This window comes from Oncorhynchus tshawytscha, linkage group LG06 (assembly GCF_018296145.1).
Source record: "Oncorhynchus tshawytscha isolate Ot180627B linkage group LG06, Otsh_v2.0, whole genome shotgun sequence".
Lineage (NCBI taxonomy): Eukaryota > Metazoa > Chordata > Actinopteri > Salmoniformes > Salmonidae > Oncorhynchus > Oncorhynchus tshawytscha.
This window is the reverse complement of record NC_056434.1, coordinates 47500411-47526551: the sequence shown is the minus strand read 5'-3', so window position 1 is coordinate 47526551 and position 26141 is coordinate 47500411. Positions and strand designations below refer to the sequence as shown.

At 42.4% G+C, this 26141-nt stretch overlaps 2 protein-coding genes and 1 long non-coding RNA gene across 3 annotated transcripts in view; all 3 read left to right on the top strand.

The window, feature by feature from the left end:
• Window positions 1-345: 345 nt before the first annotated feature.
• Window positions 346-3012, top strand: LOC112253386 (P2Y purinoceptor 4-like). Its single transcript, XM_024425368.2, has 2 exons — window positions 346-394; window positions 1136-3012. The coding sequence occupies exon 2, from the start codon at window positions 1169-1171 to the stop codon at window positions 2192-2194; it is 1026 nt and encodes a 341-aa protein (XP_024281136.1). The 5' UTR covers window positions 346-394; window positions 1136-1168; the 3' UTR covers window positions 2195-3012.
• A 318-nt stretch (window positions 3013-3330) lies between these two features.
• Window positions 3331-4368, top strand: LOC121846716. Its single transcript, XR_006083665.1, has 2 exons — window positions 3331-3743; window positions 3788-4368. It is a non-coding gene; the product is annotated as an uncharacterized LOC121846716 (long non-coding RNA).
• A 9231-nt stretch (window positions 4369-13599) lies between these two features.
• Window positions 13600-26141, top strand: part of LOC112252638 (carbohydrate sulfotransferase 8-like) — an 88264-nt gene continuing 75722 nt past the window's right edge. The window contains exon 1 of the mRNA XM_024424070.2: window positions 13600-13964. The gene's annotated coding sequence lies outside the window, so the exon portion shown is untranslated. The remainder of the gene's footprint in view (window positions 13965-26141) is intronic.

Here is a 26141-nt window from a genome sequence, read left to right as displayed (position 1 = left end):
GTTGTTCAGAAATGCTCTTCTTGGTATGAAATGACCGACAAACATCATGTTTGTATAGCTTTTCGGGAATATTTGCATGTTGTAGTTTTAGTCGGCCTCAGAACACAAAACAGAAGCGAAAGAAAGCCCTATAGCTGCCCTGGCCCATCCTGGGTCTATAGCACCTTCCCTTTTCCCACTGGACCATCACAGGTACATGCAAACTCATGAATCTCTCTCTCTCTTGTTATCATTATCCATCCATCTCTCTCTCTCTCTCTCGCTCTTTATCTCTCTACCCCCCCCCACCCTCTGACAAATGTATAGGGTGAGGAGGGGTAGAAACAGACTAACACTGTAGCTACATCTCAGAGTCATCATCGTCCTCCACACCTTCCTCTGTCTGTTTGATCAGGTTGGTCCACTTTTCAGCTTTCATTTGTCTACCACTGAGTTTATACTGAGTTATACTGATTTTATACTGTTCATTTCAATTACAAGATAAGATAGTACTTTATTATTATTATTTATTATTATTATTAATCCCCAAAGCGGGAAGGAAGTTGTATGGATTAGCTGGTGCAAACAAATGGGATACATAAAGTACTAATTTCTATGACCTTATTTTGTAATTGTGATGCAAAGAAGAGATTACTACTTTGACATCAAGAAGACAAGAACCTTGGAATTATATTGGTAAATGGCTTGAAGGTTGCCCTTGAAATTAGATAGTTAAGAGTTTAGTTCCAAAATGCTATTTCCACAAATGTTTCACATTTTTTAGAATAAATGATTGCTTACGGTACCTTCATGTGTGTGTAAAATATTACTGTTCTAAGATTTTTTTTATTCGTAGATTTTAGATGTGTATTAAAATGGGTTTGTTGAAATACGCTATACTGTATATCTATTGTTTAGCTGCAATGGAATATTTGTATCCTCTATATTTGTCTGTGATATGTGGTTGTATTTATTTTGTCAAAATTATTGATGAGTAGACCTTACAGATTCATATCTTCAGATTCAGTGATTTTGAAGCTAGTTCAATGATAACCCATTGTACAGGCGTATCCCCCATTCACTTTGAATGGTTGGTGATACTTTGCCTGATAAATATTCAGCATATGTAAATAGGGATTTGCTTTGTCCCCTACAGGATATTCTGATCATTCTCCTCAGAAGAAACACCATGGTCAACAATAGCACTTGGTCCTCCGGTGGGGGTACAGCATGCAACAACTCTTCCTTTTGCTGGGGCCAAAACACCAATGGCACCAATAGTTGGGGCATGCTACCATTTGGTGAGTTTTTCTGGTCATTCCTCAGCATGAGCATGGACGAGGTGATGCACCAGTGTCGCATACTTGGCAATTCCACTGTCTGGTTGAGCATCAAGATCTTCATTCTGCTTACGGGTCTTCCAGCCAACCTGGGCCTGCTGTGGATGTTGATGAGCAGCAAGAAGGCCCTATCAGCCTCCGAGGTCCTGGTCCTCAACTTGTCCATCCTGGACATCCTGTACTGCCTCTGCCTGCCTGTGGACATCTACACTGCCATGCACCACGACACGTCCAAACAGATGCTCTCAGCGGCCAGAGCCCTCTCGGCCCTCAACATCTTCGGCTGTCCTCTCCTGCTGGCCTGCATGTGTGTGGAGCACTATCTAGTGGCAGCGCGGCCCGTGGCCTACATGCGACTGGGGAAGTGGAAGTACCATGCTGGGGTGTGCGCCCTGGCATGGCTCCTCACCCTGGTGGTGATGCTGCTGGCCTACTTCCAGGGGGTGTTCTCCATAGCTCTGTACTTTGCCGTCACCATTTCAGTCCTGTTCCTGATCATGCTGCTGTGTCTGGTGGGCATCATGTGGTCGTTGTGCCAGAGTGGGACTGGGGAGGGCTCTGGGGAGGGGTCGGGGGGCAGCATGAACCTTTTAAGGAGATCTCTGAAGAACATCTTGCTCATCCTGGTGCCCTCGGCGGTGGCCTACACTCCTCTAGTGGCCCTGGTGCCCTTCATGTCTGTGTGGCACCCAGAGAAGGAGGACCAAGTGGCTAACCGCATACACTGCTGCATTCTCCAGTTGCTCCTGGCCGTCCCCAACTTCGGCCTGTACATTGGACCCTTGTTCTACATGTCCCGCTTCAGACAGCTGCTCCCCTGCTGCAGGAAGGGGGATAATAAAGTGCTAGCAGACTCCAAGACGCAGGCAGAATAGGCTCTCTTTCAGGTGTATTTAGATATACAGGAAATAGTTCAATCTCCCTGTGATCCGGTATGAAATGTATATTTATGACAGTTACCAAGTTAAATATGTTTGAGTCGTGTTTATATTTTTCTAGCCTGGTCAACACCAACTAGGCACAAATGGGTTGAATCAACATTCTTTCAACGTAATTTGTTAATATATTGTGATGTGGAGTCTACGTGGAAAATACATTGGATTTGAAAAAAGTAAACTGTTGTTTTGAGGGTGAAATGTTATCCACATATGGTTATGTCATCATGGTAACCACATTTCAACAAAGTAAAATCTTGTATAAAATATGTTGAATTTGTATCTTCAATGTTATATCCACTATCAGAAAAAAAACTATAAGCTGGGCAGAAACTCCTACAGGAGAATGTATATATCTACAGCTACTCTTTGGTCTCCCATCCAGGGTATTAACCAAGCCCAGCTATGATATTTGTCACTGATTATTACCAATGTCATATTGTGAGAATGATAGTTGCGAGATCTTACTAAATAGATTCACTGTTGCTATCGAAGTCATTCCAAAGTGTAGGTTTAATAGAGTAAATGAAATGTGACCATATTTTATAAGTCATATATCATCAGTGATGCTACAGCATTTAGGCCTATATAATGTTTACAAAGTCATCAACAACTACTGTTTAAATTCAACCCAGAATAGACAACCAAATATCAACATTTGAAGGAGATGGTTCTTCTGCTTGTATAGCACCATCTGTGCCACTGACTTAGTCTGGATAATGACTATTTTGGATTCACGTCTCCATCTCAACCAAAAATCTAAATGGAAGAATAGGACAAAATCAAATCAAACATGATTTAAAGTACATTTGTTTTGATTTAGGCCTATTCTTTAACTTTTTGGTTGAGATGGAGACGTGAATCCAACATGTCAATTATTCATTTGTAGACAAACTGGAATTAAAGTCAGTGGCACAGATGGAACTATCCAAGCAGAAGACACATCTCCTTCAAATGTTGATATTTGCATGCATTGACAACCAAACACAATTCAATATCACTTTTAAAATACAATAAATAGCCTTGTAACTTGTTAACAAATTATACATGATGTTGGATTTACGTCTCCATCTCAACCCAAAATCAAAGTTAAAGAATGTGATTAAGCCAGTGGCTCAGATGAAACTATCCAAGCAGTAGATACATCTCCTTTAAATGTTGATATTTGGTTACTTTGTCAATCAAACACAATTTAATATTACTTTTGTAATACAGTAAATAGCCCAAAGTTAAGGCTCTCTTACAAACTAATGCAACGTTTAACCTTAAAATTAGTAACACATCCATGGCCACATTTTGAGGATACTGTAAATAGAAATGTATTCTTATGTAGTCATATAATGTTCAAGATAGCATGCATACAGTACGTCTTCGCAGGTCTGTGGAGATCTTCACAATTGCTGTAATAATATGCGCAGAATCTCAAACGTCATTGGTCATTGTACTTTGTACATCATGTACTTTTAATGGAATCTCAACTGCAATCCAGGTAATTTGGTTCTGCAATCCAGGTAATTTGGTTCTGCAATCCAGGTAATTTGGTTCTGCAATCCAGGTAATTTGGTTCTGCAATCCAGGTCATTTGGTTCTGCAATCCAGGTCATTTGGTTCTGCAATCCAGGTCATTTGGTTCTGCAATCCAGGTCATTTGGTTCTGCAATCCAGGTAATTTGGTATTTCCATATAAAACTTTGCTGTGATTTTAAATGGCTTAAAACGCAGTGATAGACATTTGGTTGATGACTAAACCAAAAGCCAGACGTTGCTTTTCCATTGGAATTTGGTTGTGCTTTTAGATGGTTGAAAGCATAGAGATAGCCCATTTCAAAATGTTTTGATTGGGTGAATATAGGTTGTAATTTCATTGATCAACGTCCCAACCAAATATTACTGATTTATCCACATTGAAATGACGTGGTATGCCCATGGGCAGTGTGTTTGTGCTATTATGCCCCTCCTCATCATGCCAACATGATGAGGAGTTAACATGATAGCTAAACTGGGAGCAGGCTAATATATTTGTCAGTTTAATGGTATGAAGTATGACATCGCATGGTATGGAATGTTCTATTTAGAGATGTCATCCAATTAATTAAAAAGAGATGATGAAAACAGATATTGTGGTTTTGCTGCCTCTCTTTTTTTCTTATTTTCTTTTGGTTTTGCTGCCTCTCACAACCTCCCTCTCTCCACTTCCTATTGGCTCTCACCCCACAGAGTCAACAGAGGTAACAGACCATGGAAATGTTTGCATAGTCTTTTCTTGTGACGCACCGAGGAGCTCTCATTCTTATCGTTTTCCATTCAGTGTGAAACTGAACCATGCAAATATCCTAGGAAAGATAAATATTTGGGTCTGCCATTTCACTCTCAACTCATGAAAAAAAAAGAACTAATTTGCCTGCTTTTAACTACTGCCGTAGCAGAGTGTTTTTTTATCTGTATAGTACCTCCGTAGAGTTAACACCACATGTACAATTTTGTACCAAGATAACTTTATCTCACACAATAGGCCTATCTGTATGAATCATCATTAGATGTTAACCCAGAGGAAATCCATTTCTTATTGTGGGAACAAGTTGCTGGCTCTTCAAATCTTCCCAGGGCATCAGTGTTACTACCTGATCCGATTGAATTGTAATGATTACAAAGCCCACACAACAGAAGGGAATTCAGTTTATTATTTCAAAATAGAGTTTTTGTTTAACACACATATTGTGGACAAGGGATGGGAGGACAGCCAGACACACAGTCACTTTGGGTATGGGCCCCACCTGAGCTCTATGCTGTTTCAGACTTAATGTCTATGGCTAAAAAACGGAGATAAACGTTTCTATGACTTCCACACGACCATCTTTGTGGACCACCTCCTCAAGCTTTGGTCTGTCCAGTGTGAGCCACAGTCTCTCCTTTAAGTTTATGCCTTGGGGGTGACTATCTGATGACAATGTACTAGCAGTGCTTGCGAATGGCTCCACCACTGTGTTGTAGATGGCCCGGTACTCATTGACACTCAGGCCATGGATGAGCAGAGGCCGGATGGTTGGCTTGGTTGGGAGGGTTGGCTTGGTTGGCTTAGTGTTGTGCATTTTACGCACTTCGAATAGCAGAAGAGGTCTGCATGTCCTTTGGGATCCAGGGGTATATGCTTTATACTGCTTTAATGGCATTAAATATACCCCTCTTTTCATCTTTCGTGGTTTGCATCTTTCCTTCTTACACTTCTGTACAAACAGAAAAGCAGACAGAATATGAACAGACGATGGTGGAATAGAGCAGATTACTTTTCCGTTTGTCAGTCAGGACAAAAGAAGGTTGACTGCAATCCCTCTAGAACAGATTTACTAAGAATTTCCATCAGTTGCAAAGTTGGAATCAGGCTAGTACAGTAGTTTGCATCATGAAATGCCTTTATTTTGATTGGGTTTATAGCAGTGCTAGCCTAGTCTCAGATCTCTTTGTGCTCTCTTGCCAACTTCGGCATGACAATGGCCATAGGAGTTCACAAGACAGCTCGGAAATATCTGAGACCAATCTATAACAGTGAAGTGTAGCTTACCTGTTTCTGGGGATGGGTGGCAGCCTGGTCTCCAGACTCCTCTGGTCTCCTGGTGCTTGGATTCAGAGCCAGGCTTGACTGGGCACCAACACTGGCCCCCAGCCCCGACTGCTCACCCCTGGCCTGGGTGGCAGTGCCTTTTTTGACCTGGGTGCCGTTTGAACCTGGGCTTAACCTCAGCGACTGCTTCTGTTTAAGAGATGGTGATAAGACATACAGTATGATTATGATATCCATAGGGCTGTATAAACCATTATGGATTGTTTTTTGTTTTTTTTGTGCCTGGGCCAATTAAGCATGATTTAAATCTGTCCAATACCAATAGATGTTAAAGGTAAATAATCTGATCACTTGCATTTAACTTGGAATGAGAAATGCATTTAACTACAATAACACGCTTGTAAGAGGCTTTTATTGCAGCATCCCCCCCATTTCTTTCTTAAATACAGTATATCAATATAAACCATACCAATTAAAACTGTTTCAAATGCACAGCAGCAAATTACACTTATTTGAGACTAATTGCTTTCAAAACACCAATCAAAATAGAACCGTTTGTTTTCCTACCTCATCCATTTGAAATATGTTTCTGTGAAAAGTGCTTCAACTGTTTGACAGTGTCATTGTCAGTCACTTGTTTTTTCTCAATTAACAAACAAAAACACATTCAAATGCTTGCATGTTCTAGAATGTATGGGGGTGACATAGAAGAATTCTAGTGTTGTGCAATGCAGTAACGCAACAACAGCATCATGTCAAACAAAATGCATCTGTCTCATCCTAAAATCACATAAGAACGAGGAATAAGCAGGCTATAAAACCATAGTGCATAATTATGACAGACAGAACTTTTGTGTAATTTCCTCAAACAGAGTAGACTATGAAAAGCAAAAACAGCCAAATGACCCTACAGCTCAATCAATATGTGCCACCACAGAGCTGCACACTATCTATCAAATCAAATCCAATTGCATTTGTCACATGCTTTGTAAACAACAGGTATAGACTAACACTGAAATGCTTACTTACGGGCCATTCACAACAATGCAGAGAGAAAGAAATAGAAAAAATGATAACACGAGGAATAAATACACAATGAGTAACGATAACTTGGCTATATGCACAGGGTTCCAGTACTGAGATGATGTGCATGGGTACGAGGTAATTACGTACATATAGGTAGGGATAAAGTGACTAGGCAACAGGATAGATAATAAACAGTAACAGCAGCTTATGTGATGAGTCAAAAGAGTTTGGTTTGCAATTTGGTTAACAATTTAGTAGTCTTATGGTTAGAAAATATTCAGGGTCCTGTTGGTTCCAGACTTGGTGCATCAGTACCGCTTGCCATGCGGTAGCAGAGCAAACAGTCTGTGACTAGGGTGGCTGGAGTTTTAGGGCCTTCCTCTGACACCGCCTGGTATAGAGGTCCTGGATGGCAGGGAGCTCGGCCCCAGTGATGTACTGGGTTGTACGCACTACCCTCTGTAGCGCCTTGCGGTCGGATGCCAAGCAGTTGCCATATCAAGCGGGGATGAAGTCAGTCAAGATGCTCTCAATGGTACAGCTGTAGAACCTTTTGAGGATCTGAGGGCCCATGACAAATCTTTTCAGCCTCCTGAAGTGGAAGAGGATTTGTCAGGCCCTCTTCACGACTGTGTTGGTATGTGTGGACTATGTTAATTCCTTAGTGATGTGGATGGTGGCGTGCTCAGCCCTCTGTTTCCTGTAGTCAACGATCAGCTCTTTTGTCTTGCTGATGTTGAGGGAGAGGTTGTTGTCCTGGCACCACAGTGCCAGGTCACTGACCTCTTTATAGGCTGTCTCATCGTCGCCAGTGATCAGGCCTACCACCGTCGTGTTGTCAGCAAGCGTAATAATGGTGTTGAGAGTTGTGCACGGCCACACAGTCGTGGGTGAACAGGGAATACAGTAGGGGACTGAGCACGCACCCCTGAGGGACCCCAGTGTTGAGGGTCAGTGTGGCGGCTGTGTTGTTGCCTACCCTCTCCACCTGGGGGCAGGCCGACAGGAAGTCCTGGATCCAGTTGCAGAGGGAGGAGTTCAGTCCAGTGGTGTTAAGTACTTAAGTCAAAATATTTTAAAGTCCTACTTAAGTAGTTCTTCTGTACTTTACTATTTAAATTTCGCAAGCTTGTACTTTTACTTCGCTACACTCCTAAAGAAAATAATGTGCTTTTTACTCCTTTCCCTGACACCCAAACGTACTCTTTACATTTTGACAGGAAAATGGTTGAATTCACACACTTATCAAGAGAACATCACTGGTCATCCCTACTGCCTCTGATCTGGCAGACTCACTAAACACAAGTGCTTTGTTTGTAAATTATGTTGGAGTGTGCCCAAGTCTGCACAAGCACAAGGAAAACGCAACAAGTACAGATGCAATAACTGAACAAGTCCAGTCCTAGGCTCCCAATGAATGGCATGATTATTTATTTACAAGTTCATTGCAATTTAGCTTCATCTGTTCAGTACCTGACAGAGCACACCGAGTAGACCTGGGTGTTCATTTCGATGCCTTAGGAAGGTCCAAAATCATCCTCCTAAAAGATAGACTAGATCCTATGTGCAAAACGTAGCTCAATGAAAGTGCAAGTGTCTGCTGTCATCATTCTTGCTGACTTCAAGTTCAGTAGCCATAGGGTACTATGGGGCGAGACGCCCCCTGGGGTAAGGCACCCCCCTGTAATTCTCACAAACACCACAAGTTGTCACTGTCACTTTTTGAAAGTTTTTTTCTGGCTGCCACTAGTCTTGATCAACTACAAATGTCCTCTGTTTCATCAACATTTTTGAAGTCACTCCATCAAAATGATTTTGAGGTAAATGTATCTAATTTTTTTAGCATTTACAAAAAGTTGTGGATATAATCCGATGTAGCTAGATCCATAATTGTTTTTTTTAAATATACATATCTTAACATACATTATCCACTTGTTTGGAGATAACATTTTTCAATTGTTTTTGAGTAAAGTAGTAATATGTTAGGTTGGTATGTTTGGGGCAGAGCCACAGCCATTTTGGTGGCTTAACAGTTTCCACTGGCTCTTTCGAATATGACCTGGTGAGTCATATCCCAAAAATATTTAAAGAAATATATAAAATAACAAAGAAAAATAGAAAAAGAATGCTCTGAATGTTGGTAGGAAACAGAAACTAAGAGACAAGGAAATAAACAAAGGGAGAAAGAAACCTGTGGCACTGAATAAAGCTGTGGCGCCACTGAAAGAGGTTGTTCCAGTTTCCAAAACCACAACAAACACCCTAAAAGGAGGGAATGAAGAACGCTTGTCCTGTAACGAGCTCTTCTCTTTTACCGGTGGGGACTGGACACGGTGCGAGATGTATCCACGAGCTATGCTCAAGTTTAACTGGCGTGGGATTCATTTGCGACCTCTGTGTCAATAAAACATTACGGGAAAATGCCTTTGTGTTAAGTTATTGTTATTGTTATGAAATGTTTTAACCCCTAGAGTTGATGTCCGCGCACCTACGGAAATCGGATTAGCATAATACATACTTCTGCCAACTTCTGTCTGTAGCGTCAAAACAGTTTGGGTTACACACAAATATGACCCCTCTGTGGAAAGGTGAGACTCTCACGAACATGTACATTGTTTTGCACTAGGAAGCCAACAGGCTTCACAAGACTTGTCTGAAGGTCCCCTGCAACCAGTTGAAAAAATGAATGTATATACAGTACCAGTCAAAAATTTGGAGACACCTACTCATTCAAGGGTTTTTCTTTATTTGTACTATTTTCTACATTGTAGAAGAATAGTTAAGATATCAAAACTATGAAATAACACATATGGAATCATATAGTAAGCAAAAAAAGTGTTGAACATATTTTATATTTTAGATTCTTCAAGGTAGCCTCCTTTGCCTTGATGACAGCTTTGCACACTCTTGGCATTCTTTCAACCAGCTTCATGAGGTGGTCACCTGGAATGCATTTCAATTAACAGGTGTGTCTTGTTAAAAGTTAATTTGTGGAATTTCTTTCCTTCTTAATGCATTTGAGCCAATAAATTGTGTTGTGACAAGGTAGGGGTGGTATACAGAAGATGGCCCTATTTGGTAAAAGAACAAGTCCATATTATGGCAAGAACATCTGAAATAAGCAAAGAGAAATGACAGTCTGTCATTACTTTATGACATGAAGGTCAGTCAATCCGGAAAATTTCAAGAACTTTGAAAGTTTCTTCAAGTGCAGTCGCAACAACCATCAAGAGCTGTGATGAAACTGGCTCTCATGAGGACCGTCACAGGAAATGAAGACCTAGAGTTACCTCTGCTGCAGAGGATAAGTCCATTAGAGTTAACTGCACCTCCGATTGCAACCCAAATAAATGCTTCACAGAGTTCAAGTAACAGACACATCTCAACGTCAACTGTTCAGACGAGACTGCGTAAATCAGGTCATCATTGTTGAATTGCTGCAAAGAAACTACTACTTAAGGACACAAATAAGAGGAAGAGACTTGATTGGACCTAGAAACACGAGCAATGGACATTAAACCAGTGGAAATCCGTCCTTTGTTTTGATGAGTCCAAATTTGAGATTTTTGGTTCCAACCGCCGTGGTTCCAAACACGTGGTTCCAACCGCCGTGTCTTTGTGAGACGTAGAGTAGAGTAGGTGAACGGATGATCCCTACATGTGTGGTTCCTACTGCAAAGCATGGAGGAGTGCTTTGCTGTTGACACTGTCTGTGATTTGTTTAGAATTCAAGGCACACTTAACCAGCATGGCTACCACAGCATTCTGCAGCAATACGCCATCCCATCTGGTTTGCGCTTAGTGGGACTATCATTTGTTTTCCAACAGGACAATGACCCAATGACCTGTTCCTTGTGATTGTCTCCACCCCCTCCAGGTGTCGCTTATTTTCCCTAGTGTATTTATCCCTGTGTTTCCTGTCTCTCTGTGCCAGTTCGTCTTGTATTTTCAAGTCAACCAGCGTGTTTTCCCGTGCTCCTGTTTTTTCTATTCTCTTTTTGCTAGTCCTCCCAGTTTTTATCCTTGCCTGTTTCTGGACCCTGTACTCACCTGCCTGACCATTCGGCCTGCCTGCCACACTGTACCTCCTGGACTCTTAACTGGTTTTGACATTTTGCCTGTCCACGACCATTCTCTTGCCTACGCTTTTGGATTATAATAAATATCAAAGACTCAAACCATCTACCTCCTGTGTCTGCGTATGGGTCTCACCTTGTGCCCTTATAGTAAGGGCTATTTGACCAAGTGATGGAGTGCTGCATCAGATGACCTGGACTCCACAATCACCTGACCTCAACCCAATTGAGATGGTTTGGGATGAGTTGGACCACAGTGAAGGAAAATCAAATCAAATCAAATCAAATTTATTTATATAGCCCTTCGTACATCAGCTGATATCTCAAAGTGCTGTACAGAAACCCAGCCTAAAACCCAGAAAAACAGCCAACAGGTGCTCAGCATATGTGGGAACTCCTTCAAGAAAAGCATTCTAGGTGAAGCTGGTTGAGAGAATGCCAAGAGTGTGCAAAGCTGTCTATATCTATATTTAGATTTGTTTAACATTTATTTTGGTTACTACATGATTCCATATATGTTATTTCATAGTTTTAATGTCCACAATTATTCTATAGAAAAAATAGCTAAACTAAAGAAAAACCCTTCAATGAGTAGGTGTGTCTAAACTTTTGACTGCTAGTGTATATATGGAGACTGTTAAGTGCAAAAAACAAGGGGTTAAATACATGTAAAAATATATATATAATGTTTCCTGATCTTTCTTATACAGTATCCCTCAGATCTAGGACAGACACTTCAGAACAAACTTCCTTTTGATTTTTTGAGGGACTATCTGATTTTCCATGTAGTAAATTGTTATTCAATGCGTTTGTATTGGCCACTAGCAGTAAGGCCAAATAATACACTATTGAACTCTTACCTGGGCAAAAAGCCCCTTTCATAAAAAAAATACATTTGATGAAATAACAAAGAATCTGTCAACTGTAGCCATTTATTTTCCTTTGTAGTTACTTACCCTAATAGAGGCTTCTTTACCTACATGCAGAAGTGCCGATTGTGTGCACAATTAAAGAGAGTAGGCTATAGCCTTTGTATGGGCAAAGAGAAACGGGCAGTTTATCTGTCCAGGGAAATTTACTCCCTAAATATGGTTTGGCTAGTTTACTACGTTGCCAACAAATACATATTGATCACCCATGTGTCTCTGTTCCCTGTTCCCGAAAATCGAGAAAGTGCAAGTATCTCTAACTCTTCTCTCTTTAAACTAAGACTATTAATACCGATAGCCTAATATAATGGGCCACTCTGGTAATTTAACACATTTATTAGGTTATGTTTTGCATTTTGATATTGCCTATAGGGCGCAAAATTGCTGGGACCATGGCTGGCAAGTGAGCTGCGTCACATACGCCTAAAATAACATGCTGGACTGTGATTGGGTTCGGGACTGGACCAGTTCTTGCTGTAGCGGGTGGGAGTCGGACAGAAAGCCAGCGGTTGCGGTATGAAATGCTACGGATGCGGGCTGGAGCGGGATGAAGAAATCAGTCCCGCGCAGACCTCTACCTCCACGGACAAAGGCTATCGACAAACTGTCAGTGAGTGTAGACTTGTGTACTGTAGGCTAAAAATGTACCCAACTAAACCAGCAGAGGGTGATCAAATACAGTATGTTGTCTGTGTCAATCTCTGTAACGGTGTGTTTGTCACTAATAAAATAAAATAAAATATTATTAGTCACATTCGCCGACTACAACAGGTGTAAGACCTTAAAGTGAAATGCTTACTTACGAGCCCCTAACCAACAAAGCAGTTTTAAAAAACGGGATAAGAATAAGAAATAAAGTAACCAGAAATCAATTAAAGCTATTCAGCAGCCTCTTGGACCTAGACTTGGCGCTCCGGTACTGCTTGCTATGCGGTAGCAGAGAGAACAGTCTATGACTAGGGTGGCTGGAGTCTTTGACAATTTTTTGGGCCTTCCTTTGACACTGCCTGGTATAGAGGTCCTGGATGAGGTTAAGCTTGGCCCCAGTAATGTACTGGGTTGTTCGCATTACCCTCTGTAGTGCCTTGTGGTTGGAGGCCGAGCAGTTGCCATACCAGGCAGTGATGCAACCAGCCAGGATGCTCTCGGTGGTGCAGCTGTAGAATCTTTTGAGGATCTGAGGACCCATGCCAAATCTTTTCAGTCTCCTAAGGGGGAATAGGTTTTGTTGTGCCCTCTTCACGCACAGTAGCTCTATGACATTTACTAGGTGTTGTCCGCATGGTCTGTTTCGACACAAAATGCTATTTTATTTAAGCAAGGTGTTCATCTCCCTCTTCATCTTGTAAATAAAAGGGATGACAGACAGTGGTTTTCAGGTTTAAAAAAAAGCTTTATCTCAAGCAAAGGACACAGCACTCATTCGCACAAGACAGTTTTATTTTTTTGGCCATTCCAAAGAAAAGTGAAGGTGAAAGATCAACAATGAAATGTTCTAGTTTCTTATTTTACTGTACTTTCCACAATACATTTTATATGATAGACTAAAAAATATATATAGCCTATTTGAAAGGATTATGCGCCTATAAAATGTACACTTGATGCATTCGTCATGGACCGCCTGCTACATTAGACAGCAGGTAGATATCAGATGGAAAAAAAATCGAATCATGTGGATTCGCCGCGTGTGCGGGCTATTATTGTAGCGGTTGCTTGGCAGTGCCGGCAGTATCAGCGGCATAGCTTTCCCACGGGACTGCCTGGGACGTAGAGAGCAAAAAATAGCAGCAAGGAGATGCGGGCGGCGAGCGCAGCGCGCCACTCACACATTTGGCAAAATGCCCTTGTAGTCTACTTCTCTCACCCTCGAGCTACTCTGCAGCCCTCACTAGCACTAATAATTGAATTCAGCAGACACAACCAAAAAGGTGACAGAGTTACTGGAAGGTATGGCGAGAAGCAATGAGGTACATTTGGTGAAAATGGTATTTGCAAACATATGCGAAATCTGAGTTTTCAGTCGTGATGCTAAATCAACAACCTCGAGCGGGAGGAAATTGACTCTACAGACACGCGCGAGCTCTTCTCAGCGTCCAAGCCTGATGGTGATTGCAACCGAGGTGAGTTGGGAAATAACACCTTATTACCACGTTATTACTATGTTATATACAATGTTATAGGCCATCACCTATGTATGCTGAAATGGTCCGTGTATATTTTTCGGTAACTACTGTATGTGAAAACCAGGCTATCTGAATGAGAAAAGAATGAGCTTTTATTTTGTATTGTTTTGGCTTTCGAAATAATTTCAACAAAAGAGGAAATGATTTGTTTTGCATGCATACCAAACACTGCATTGTGTAACGGCTTCTATAGGATACAACTACTTGTAGGCTGCTTTATTTGTTCACATTTTCCTGATTTTTCATTTGACATTTCACTGTGGATTGGCAGTGTGCATAAGTTCTCTGGAGATATGGGAGATATGTTAAATAAATACCTTAATTTAAATTAATTTGAAAGACTTCCTGATAGTCAGTCAGTCAGTCCCCATGTTACGCAAACACCCAGTTTATATGTGAACCTAGCAAGCTGAAGGATATACAGTTTCATTCATTGCCATAGGTTTAGATTAAGAAATCATATCATGATTGTTTGCCAGGCATTGGCTGTGCGGCACTATTCAGAGGAAGAAGACATCAATATCTCCAAAGTGTCTCTCTTTGACAGCTCACAGAAGGGACTGGGGATTGAGCCATAAAGAATCTAACACATATCATATCCCCTCTGTCATGAATGAAGAGTAGTGGTGGAGAGAGAGAGAGAAAGAGAGAGGACCTATCCCCAATGTCATGAATAAAGACTGAGAGAGAGTGGTAGAGAGAGAGAGGAAAGGGGATAGTCGTCTTTCACCCGTCTCCTCTGTGAAAAGTACACTTGAATGACCTGTCCTGAATGGAGAGTAGTGGTAGAGAAAGGAGACCGAGGGTATACAAACAGATATCATCCCTGTCGTGAATGGAGAGTAGTGGTAGAGAGGGAACGAGAGGAGAGGGGATATACATCCTTTCACTTCTTCCTGTCTCCTCTGTCAAAAGAAGACGTGAATGACCTGCGCTCTGATCACACTGAATTATTTCTCTCCTCCTGGCTATAAATAGTCTCATCCTCTCTGTGCTGTGGGCACCTCATGGCCCCTGGCCTGGGAATCTGTGTACTCCGGTCAGGGCTGTGCATCTGTGGAATCTGCACAAACACAAACAAACACAAACACACACACACACACACACACACACACACACACACACACACACACACACACACACACACACACACACACACACACACACACACACACACACACACACACACACACACACACACACTGCAGTTGGTACACTGTAAGAGCAGTGAACTATGCCGGTCTGTACAGTGATGACCAATCTTAACAATTACACAGAAAACGTTATATATCATGACACTATTAGCCAATTCGTCATGAGCTGATATATGTTATGGTACATTAACATCCTAATAACATCTACTGGCAAGTATTTTAGAGACTAGTGATAGCATATAGCTTCCTAAATGGCATTACATTAACTATAGCACCACAACATGAGCTGGAAAAACCAAGCTTAATTTCAAACCCACTTTCTTTGAAGTGTGCTGTTCACTAAATCTGTATTAGGATTCAGTTATCATAAAGACCTTTAAAAGGTTAGTGTATTACGCCCCCTCTCACAGAGGAAAATGTATACTTCCATCTTCCTCTAATGAGGAAAGCGACACGACTTGGTTGTTCGTCTGGGATGTGAAATAATCCCCCCAAAGAACTGAGATCCGTTAATGATACATTGTAAAAGATCCCCTTACGTCAGATGCAGAAAGAAAGGTGACACACCTGCTTGTTTTGTTGTCTCTCCAAGTCAACATAACCTGGCCCAGAGAGTAGCAGCAGCGTCAACCCACAGAGACCTTTACTGTCACTAGATTGTGGTTGTTTGGTGCCTTGGGACGGGACTGGACAGAGGTGATCCGGATGGATTCATGCGTGTGTCACCAAATGGCACTCTGCTCAAATCAAATCAAATAAAATTTATTTATAAAGCCCTTCGTACATCAGCTGATATCTCAAAGTGCTGTACAGAAACCCAGCCTAAAACCCCAAACAGCAAGCAATGCAGGTGTAGAAGCACGGTGGCTAGGAAAAACTCCCTAGAAAGGCCAAAACCTAGGAAGAAACCTAGAGAAGGAACCAGGCTATGTGGGGTGGCTAGTCCTCTTCTGGCTGTGCCGGGTGGAGATTATAACAGAACATGGCCAAGATGTTCAAATGTTCATAAATGACCAGCATGGTCGTATAATAATAAGGCAGAACAGTTGAAACTGGAGCAGCAGCACGGCTCCCTTTTGTCGTCCACTACTTTTGACCAGGGCCCGTAGGGCTCTCGTCAAACGTGGTGCAATCGACCCTAGTCAAAAGTTGTGCACTATATAGGGAATAGGGTGCCATTTGGGACGCAGGATCTTGGTTAGGAATGTGAGGTGTTCAATGGCTTCCTTCCATTTGGAGGAATCAAGACTCTCCAGGGATCCCTGATGCATATTTTAGCACTATCCTAATAGATGCTAAGCGTCCTCAGAGAGCTGTGATGTTTTAGAACAAGTCATTTTTAGTGCTTTAATGTGAAGTGGAGTTACTTTAGCTCCTCTCCTCTCAAGTTGTCTGTGTTTGTTTTGGTTGACTATGTTCCTATGAATTCCTTTGAAGGGTTCCAAGCTCTCCGGAAACCAAAAGGAATGATATTTTAGAGACTAAGGAAGAAGCTGATTTACAGTGCCTCCAGAAAGTATTCATGCCCATCGACTTATTCCACATTTTGTTGTCTTACAGCCTGAATTCAAAATGGATTAAAAAATATATATATTCTCACCCATCTACACACAATACCCCATAAGGACAAAGTGAAAACATGGTTTTAGAATTTTTTGCACATTTTTGAAAAGGAAATACAGAAATATCTCATTTACATAAGTATTCACAACCCTGAGTCAATACATGTTAGAATCACCTTTGGCAGTGATTACAGCTGTGTCTCTAAGAGCTTTTACACACCTGGATTGTACAACATTTGCACATTATTATTGAAAAAAAATATTCTAGCTCTGTCAAGTTGATTGTTGATCATTGCTAGACAGCCATTTTCAAGCCTTGCCATAGATTTTGAAGCAGATTTAAGTACAAACTGTAACTAGGCCACCCATTTCATTTCATCTTGGTAAGCAACTCCAGTGTATATTTGGCCTTATGTTTTAGGTTGTTGTCCTGCTGAAAGGTGAATTCATCTCCCAGTGTCTGGTGGAAAGCAGATTGAACCAGGTTTTCCTCTAGGATTATGCTTGTGCTTAGCTCCATTCTGTTTATTACGTCCTTAATGATTACAAGCATACCCATAACATGATGCAGCCACCACTATGCTTGAAAATATGAACAGTGTGTCACGTGTGCTCCCTCCCCAGCCTCTAGGTTACCAGGCTGCTCGTTATGGTGCACACCTGTCACCATCGTTACGCGCACCTGCGCGTCATCAGACTCACTTGGACTCCATCACCTCCTTGATTACCTGAACCTATATCTGTCACTCCCTTTGGTTCCTTCCCCAGGCGTCATTGTTTCTGTTTCCGTCTGTTTCCGTTTAATGTCTGTGCATTGTTCATGTTTCTTGTTTTGTTTATTAAATTATGCACTCCCTGAACTTGCTTCCCAACTCCCAGCGCACACGTTACACAGTGGTATACAGTGGTAGTAATGTGTTGTATTGGATTTGCCCCAAACATAACATTTTGTATTCAAGATAAAAAGTTAATTGTTTTGCCATATTTTTTGCACTATTACTTCAGTTCCTTGTTTCAAACAGGATACATGTTTTGGAACATTTTTATTCTGTCAGTTAGGTTAGTATTGTGGAGTAACTAAAATGTTGTTTATCCATTCTCAGTTTTCTCCTATCACAGCCATTAAACTCTGACTGTTTTATAAAGTCATCATTGGCCTCATGGTGGAATCCTTGAGTAGTTTTCTACCTCTCCAGCAACTAAGTTAGGAAGGACACTTGTATCTTTGTAGTGACCGGGTGTATTGATACACCATCCAAAGTGTATTTAATAACTTCACCATGCTCAAAGGGATATTCAATGTCTGCTTTTTAATTTTTTTTACCCATCTACCAACAGGTGCCCATCTTTGCGAGGCTTTGGAAAACCTACCTGGTATTTGTGATTGAGTCTGTTTCAAATTCACTGTTCGACTGAGGGACCTTACAGAAACTATATTTATTTATACAAAAGTATATGGACACCCCTTCAAATGAGTGGATTTGGCTATTTCTGCCACACCTGTCGCTGACAGGTGTATAAAATCAAGCACACTGTCATGCAATCTCCATAGACAAACATTGGAAGTAGAATGGCCTTACTGAAAATCTCAGTGACTTTTCAACGTGGCACTGTCATAGTTTGGCAGATGCCAGGAGAACGCTTCCTGCCCAACTGCATAGTACCAACTGTAAGGTTTGGTGAAGGAGGAATAATGGTCTGTGGTTGTTTCTCATGGTTAGGGATCCTTAGTTACAGTGAAGGGAAATCTTAACACTACAACATACAATTACATTCAAGATGATTCTGTGCTTCCAACTTTATGGCAACAGTTTGGGGAGGGCCCTTTCCTGTTTGAGCATGACAATGCCCCCATGCACAAAGCAAGCTCCATACAGAAATGGTTTGTTACGATCTGTGTGTAAGAACATGACTAGCCCTGACCTCAACCCCTTCAGACACCTTTGGGATGAATTGGAACACCGACTGCGAGCCAGGCCTTATCGCCCAACATCAGTGCCCGACCTCACTAATGCTCTTGTGGCTGAATGGAAGCCAGTCCCTGCAGCAATGTTCCAACATCTAGTAGAAATCCTTCCCAGAACAGTGGAGGCTGTTATAGCAGCAAAGGGGGGACCAACTTCATATTAATGCCCATGGTTTTAGAATGAGACGTTTGGCAAGCAGGTGTCCACATACTTTTGGTAATGTAGTGTAATTGTATGTGTGGGGTACAGAAATTAGGTAGTCATTAAAAAATCATGCAACTTATTATGTGACTTGTTAAGCACATTTTTACTCCTGAACTTATTTTGGCTTGCCATACGAAAGGGGTTACATACTTATTGATTCAAGACATTTCAGCTTTACATTTAAAAAAAAAAATCATTTGTAAACATTCTTAAAACAGAATTCCACTTTGACATCATGGGATATTGTGTGTAGGCCAGTGACACAACAAAATGTGGAAAAAGTCAAGGGGTGTGAATACTTTCTGAAGGCACTGTATGTGTAGTTCTATGCTTTGTGTAATTTCAGTTAGAACAGTATACATGTGACTGATAGTAAATATGCATAGTTGGGGATATCATAGTGAGGCCGTGTTGTGTAATCACTTGGGTTCCATTTCAGGCATGGACACACTTTATTGATTGACAGCGTCAATTGCTTTTCATCTGAGAATCCATCTGACAAATACCACTGAGTATGAGCTGACATTTTTCTGTTGATACAAGACCATTATTACATTTTTCTCAAGGCTGAATCCTAACTCTGTCGTTCAACTCTATTGTTAATGGAAGATTGCCTCGTTGCTAGAATCATTTGACTCTATTCAGTAGCTCATAGTTTGACGTGAGGATGAATCTGTGAAATGACATTAGCAGTTTTCTAATCACGGACCTTTGTCTGACCCTGACACATTTATAGCAATATCCCCATGATTAGGAAGAGCTGTGGTGCTTTGTGATAAAAGAAACAGCATCCAGTCTTTCTCTTCTCCTCTCTTCCATAAAGGGCTTTCATATGGTGGCAACAAAGCAATAAAGCCCAAACTACAGGAAAAGGTATCATATTGACTCATACTGGAATACACTATATATCTTATAAAGGAAAATAGCTTGGTTGAAATGATAAATTTTTCAGAGTTCACGAAAGGGTACAAGCTGGGTACAAGGGTTCAAGTGCAACTTCCTTCAGATCAGGATGCTATACCATGTATGGAACTTGAGTGCAAGAAAAAGTGATGTTAAAATAGTATTTTCCAAAGCAATTTGATAACTGTGCCGCTTTCAATTTCCGCGCTCCCTTGGGAGCATGACATGACGTTAATTCACACTAACCTAATGTAGCCAGGCGTACAAGAAACGCCTAAAACTAGATCCCCGACATTCTGGTCTTGACGAGAAGAGAGAGAAAAACTGTCAGGGGAGGTTCTTTTCTGAACTGTTCAGCCAATCCATTAAATGTGAAGGAGGAGTTAAGACGGAATGTAGCCTTCGAAACAGGCACTCTTCCATGCTGAAAACTGGAACTTACAGTTGTTGGCAACTCCGCTAAGGCTAATTCACAGTGATTTATTTCCCTTTTTCATTCCCCAACCTTATTTAGCATGGCTAAATGTTATTCAAAATCACATGTAATGGCAAAAATGATATGAGAGCTCATAGAAAGAATAATATAGCTGCAAGCAGCATTGAACTGAGCTGGCTGATGGGCAAGCTGATGTCACGACTTCCCCTGAAGTCGGCCCCTCCCCTTGTTCGGGCGGTGTTCGGCGCTCGACATCACCGACCTTCTAGACATCGCTGATCCATTTTTCATTTTCCATTGGTTTTGTCTTGTTTTCCTTCGCACCTGGTTCCAATCCCATCAATTACATGTTGTGTATTTAACTATCTGTTTCCCCTCATGTCCTTGTCGGTGATTGTTTGATTGTATGTTATGTGCAAGTTATGTTCTGGTGTGCGACGGGTTTTGCACCCACTTTTATTATTTTGTATATTTTGGTTTTCGGAGTTTTGTGAGCACTTATTAACTTCTTATGATATAGGGGACGCTTGCGTCCCACTTGGCCAAAAGCCAGGGAAAATGCAGATTCAAATAAAATTATATAAAAATCAAACTTTCATTATATACAGTGGGGCAAAAAAGTATTTAGTCAGCCACCAATTGTGCAAGTTCTCCCACTTAAAAAGATGAGAGAGGCCTGTAATTTTCATCATAGGTACACTTCAACTATGACAGACAAAATGAGAAAGAAAATCCAGAAAATCACATTGTAGGATTTTTAATGAATTTATTTGCAAATTATGTACCCCTGCGTCAGGGGTACATTCGGTCCTCAACTTCACCTGCCTCCTCAAGTTTCTTTTCTGTGAAGAAGAAGGAGGGAGGTTTGCGCCCGTATATTGACTATCGGGGTCTGAATCAGATCACTGTGAGGTATACTTACCCGCTACCGCTCATAGCCACAGCGATAGAGTCAATGCACAGGGCGTGCATCTTCACCAAATTAGATCTCAGGAGCGCTTACAACCTGGTGCGTATCCGAGAGGGAGACGAGTGGAAGACGGCTTTCAGTACCACCTCTGGGCACTATGAGTACCTCGTCATGCCGTACGGGTTGATGAATGTGCCATCAGTCTTCCAAGCCTTTGTAGACGAGATTTTCAGGGACCTGCAAGTGTAGTGGTGTATATTGATGACATTTTGATATACTCGCTACATGCGCTGAGCATGTGTCCCTGGTGCGCAGAGTGCTTGGTCACCTGTTGGAGCATGACCTGTATGTCAAGGCTGAGAAATGCCTGTTCTTCCAACAGTCCTTCTCCTTCCTAGGGTATCGCATTTCCACTACAGGGGTGGAGATTGAGAGTGACCACATTGCAGCCGTGCGTAATTGGCCGACTCCCACCGCTGTAAAGGAGGTGCATCGGTTCTTAGGGTTTGCCAACTACTACCGGAGGTTTATCCGGGGTTTTGGTCAGGTAGCGGCTCCCATTACCTCACTGCGCTTGCAGTGATCAGCTGAGGCGGACAGGGCTTTTAGTCACCAGAGGGCTCTGTTTACCTCGGCTCCCGTGTTGGCCCATCCGGATCCCTCTTTGGCGTTCAGAGTGGAGGTGGACGCGTCTGAGGCTGGGATAGGAGCTGTGCTCTCTCAGCGCTCGGGTACGCCACCGATTCTCCGCCCCTGTGCCTTCTTCTCGAAGATGCTCAGCCCGGCGGAGCGAAACTATGATCTGGGGGACCGGGAGCTGTTGGCTGTCTTCAAGGCCTTGAAGGCGTGGAGACATTGGCTTGAGGGGGCTAGACACCCTTTTCTCATCTGGACTGACCACCGCAGTACATTCGGGCGTTGAGGAGACTGAACCCTCGCCAGGCAAGGTGGGCCATGTTTTTCACCCGTTTTGTGTTTACCCTTTCCTACAGACCAGGCTCCCAGAACATTAAGGCAGACGCATTGTCCCGGCTGTATGACACAGAGCAGCGGCCCATGGATCCTACTCCCGTACTCCACGCCTCTTGCCTGGTGGTGCCGGTAGTGTGGGAGCTGGACGCATCCATCTGCTGTCCGCGACCGGCTGATCTATTGGGCCCACACGTCACCCTCCTCTGGTCATCCTGGGATCGGTCGGACGGTGCGCTGTCTTAGTGGGAAGTACTGGTGGCCCACTTTGGCTAAGGATGTTAGGGTTTATGGTTCCTCCTGCTCGGTGTGCGCCCAGTGTAAGGCTCCTAGGCACCTGTACAGAGGTAAGTTACAACCCTTACCCATTCCACAACGGCCGTGGTCGCACCTGTCGGTAGATTTCCTGACCGATCTTCCTCCTTCACAGGGTAACACCACGATCCTCGTCGTTGTGGATCGTCCCGTCGTGTCCTCCCTTTGTCCTCCCTACCGCCCTACAGACTGCGGAGGCCCTGTATACACACGTCTTCCGGCGCTACGGAGTGCCTGAGTGTATAGTGTCTGATAGGGGTCCCCAGTTCACCTCGAGGGTCTGGAGGGCGTTCATGGAATGTCTGGGGGTCTCGGTCAGTCTTACCTCAGGTTTTCACCCCGAGAGTAACGGGCAGGTGGAGAGAGTTAACCTCTCAAAAGCCAGTGAAAATGCAGAGCGCCAAATTCAAATAAATTACTATAAAAATCAAACTTTCATTAAATCACACATCAAGATAGCAAATTAAAGCTACACTTGTTGTGAATCCAGCCAACATGTCAGATTTCAAAAAGGCTTTTTTGGCAAAAGCAAAAGATGCTATTATCTGAGGATAGCACCATAGTAAACAAAGAGAGAGAAGCATATTTCGACCCTGCAGGTGCGACACAAAACGCTGAAATAAAAATATAATTCATGCCTTACCTTTGACGAGCTTCTTTTGTTGGCACTCCAATATGTCCCATAAACATCACAAAGGCTTCTTTTTTTGATTAATTCCATTGATATATATCCAAAATGTCCATCTATTTGGCGCGTTTGATCCAGAAAAACACCGGTTCCAACTTGCGCAACGTGACTACAAAATATCTCAAAAGTTACCTGTAAACTTTGCCAAAACATTTCAAACTACTTTTGTAATACAACTTTAGGTATTTTTTAACGTAAATAATCGATCAAATTGAAGACGGGATGATCTGTGTTCAGAACAGGAGGAAAACAAACTGTAGCTAGCTTGCTGGTCACGCGCCTCTATCTAACAGTACACTTCATGTTACCCTCGTTAAAGATGGCCGTACTTCTTCATTACACAAAGGAAAAACCTCAATCAATTTCTAAAGACTGTTGACATCCAGTGGAAGCGATAGGAACTGCAAGAAGGTCCCTTAGAAATCTGGATTCCCAATGAAAACCCATTGAAAAGAGAGTGACCTCAAAAAAAACATATGAATGGTTTGTCCTCAGGGTTTCGCCTGCTAAATAAGTTCTGTTATACTCACAGACATGATTCAAACAGTTTTAGAAACTTCAGAGTTTCTATCCAAATCTACTAATAATATGCATATCTTATTTTCTGGGGATGAGAAGCAGGCAGTTGAATTTGAGCATGCATTTCATCCGGACGTGAAAATACTGCCCCCTGTCACCAAGAAGTTAACCAGGATGTGGGTAGTTTTCTGAGGTCTTATTGCCAGGACCGGCCGGGGGAGTGGGCAGCGTTCGTGCCCTGGGCAGAGATGGCCCAGAACTCGCTCCGCCACTCCTCCACTAATCTATCTCCCTTCCAGTGTGTACTGGGGTATCAGCCCATTCTGGCTCCTTGGTATCAGAGTCAGACCGAGGCTCCTGCGGTGGACGACTGGTTCCGGCGCACGGAGGAAACATGGGGCGCCGCCCATGTCCACCTTCAGCGTGCCGTGCTGCGCCAGAAAGTTGGCGCAGACCATCACCGCAGTGAGGCCCCTGTGTTTGCACCGGGGGACCGGGTCTGGCTCTCGACCCGAAACCTGCCACTCCGCCTGCCCTGCCAGAAGCTGGGTCCGCAGTTTGTGGGGCCATTTAAAGTCCCGAGGAGAGTGAACGAGGTTTGTACAGGTTACAGCTTCCGCCCGATTACCGCATTAACCCCTCGTTCCATGTGTCTCTCCTCAGACCGGTGGTGGCTGACCCGCTCCAGGAGTCTGAGGTGCGGGAGGTTCCGCCGCCCCCGGTGTACGAGGGGGCCCTGGCGTACTCCCTTCGTTCCATACTGGATTTGAGACATCCGGCGAGGGGCCTTCAGTACCTTGTGGACTGGGAGGGGTATGGTCCGGAGGAGAGATGTTGGGTTCCGGGGGAGGACGTGTTGGATCCTTCCATGCTGCGACAGTTCCACCGTCTCCATCCGGATCACCCTGCGCATCGCCCTCTGGGTTGTCACCAAGGTCGGTGTCGACGCGCAGCTGGAGGGGGGCTACTGTCACGAAGTCGGTCCCTCTCGTTGTTCGGGCGGTGTTCGGCGGTCGATGTCACCAACCTTCTAGCCATCGCTGATCCATTTTCCATTGGTCTTGTCTTCCTTCACACCTGTTTCTAATCCAATCAATTACATGTTGTGTATTGAACCCTCTGTTTCTCCTCATGTCCTTGTCGGTGATTGTTTGATTGTATGTTATGTTCTGGAGTAGCGGGTTTTGTACCCACTTTTATTATTTTGTATATTTTGGTTTTCGGAGTTTTGTGAGCACTTATTAAACATTTATACCAAGTTCGTTCTCCTGCGCCTGACTTCCCTGCCACCAGTACGCACCCATTACAGATGAAAGAGACAGTTGCATGGAAGCATTGAACATCCTCCCTCATATAAATCTAACAATTGAAAACACTAATGTGCAAGTTTCAAGTTGTTAGAGCAAATATAATTTGAGTTATTAGGGTTTAATTGAGGACGCACATATATATATTTTTTTACAAAGACTCGGTAGTGTCGGTAGTGCATTGATTCTCGAAGAATATAATTTATAAATGCCTCATGAGCTTAGTTCAACTGTCACACTCCTTGAGAACCCAAAATATGAGCTTGTTTTTCTCCAATGTTTGTAAACATTGTAAATGTAAACAAACACTGTATAGCCTCATAACATGGTTAAAACAATACTTTTGATATCATGGATGGACAGTCCTTGCATCCATAGCTCTGTCTATTAATCTGAGAGTGGTTACATTTCTCCAGCAGTTTTCAGTAGCATCAAAGCATGCCATTCCATTTATTTTTCAACTCGAATCAATGAGCCCAATTAGTGACAACAAAACCCAAACTTTTGAACGGTAGTATATATATATATATTTACAAGTAAAAAAAATTGATGTAACAACTACAGATTGCTCCTTTAAGTGTATCAAAAGGGTGTGAGTTTGACCATGTGTCCATTAGGCCTATGGATTTTATATTTTATTAGCATGAATTAGATTGAGCAATAAACCCCCCACTTTTAATCCATCATTCCTTCTGAATGTAAAAGTAATCCTTGAACTAGTTTTTCAAAAGTATCTAATCTGATTGCAACATTTTTTTGCTCGTAATGTAACGGATTACAGTTACAGTTTTCCGTGTGATCCCTTACATGTAACGGATTATATTTGTTACTCCCCAACCCTGCCTACCGGCGAACACTAAACAAAAACTCAAAATAAGAATTATTCTATAAGTTTCTCGTTCACCATAGAGTGTTTATTGGAGCTGTCTTTTGTGACTGTGATTTATAAAAGTGTGCATCAAAACAACGTACATTTGTGATTGCAAGGCATAGAAATAAAGTTAATTATTGATCTAGATCTAGTCCTTTTGCGGCTGGTAACTAGACCTTGTTTTAAGAGATCAAGAAGTAATCTTATTTCTATGCCTAGCAATCACAAATGTACATTGTTTTAAGCACACTTTTATGGATCTATGGTTGAACGAGAGGCTTGTATAATCATGATTCTTTCAAGTTGTTT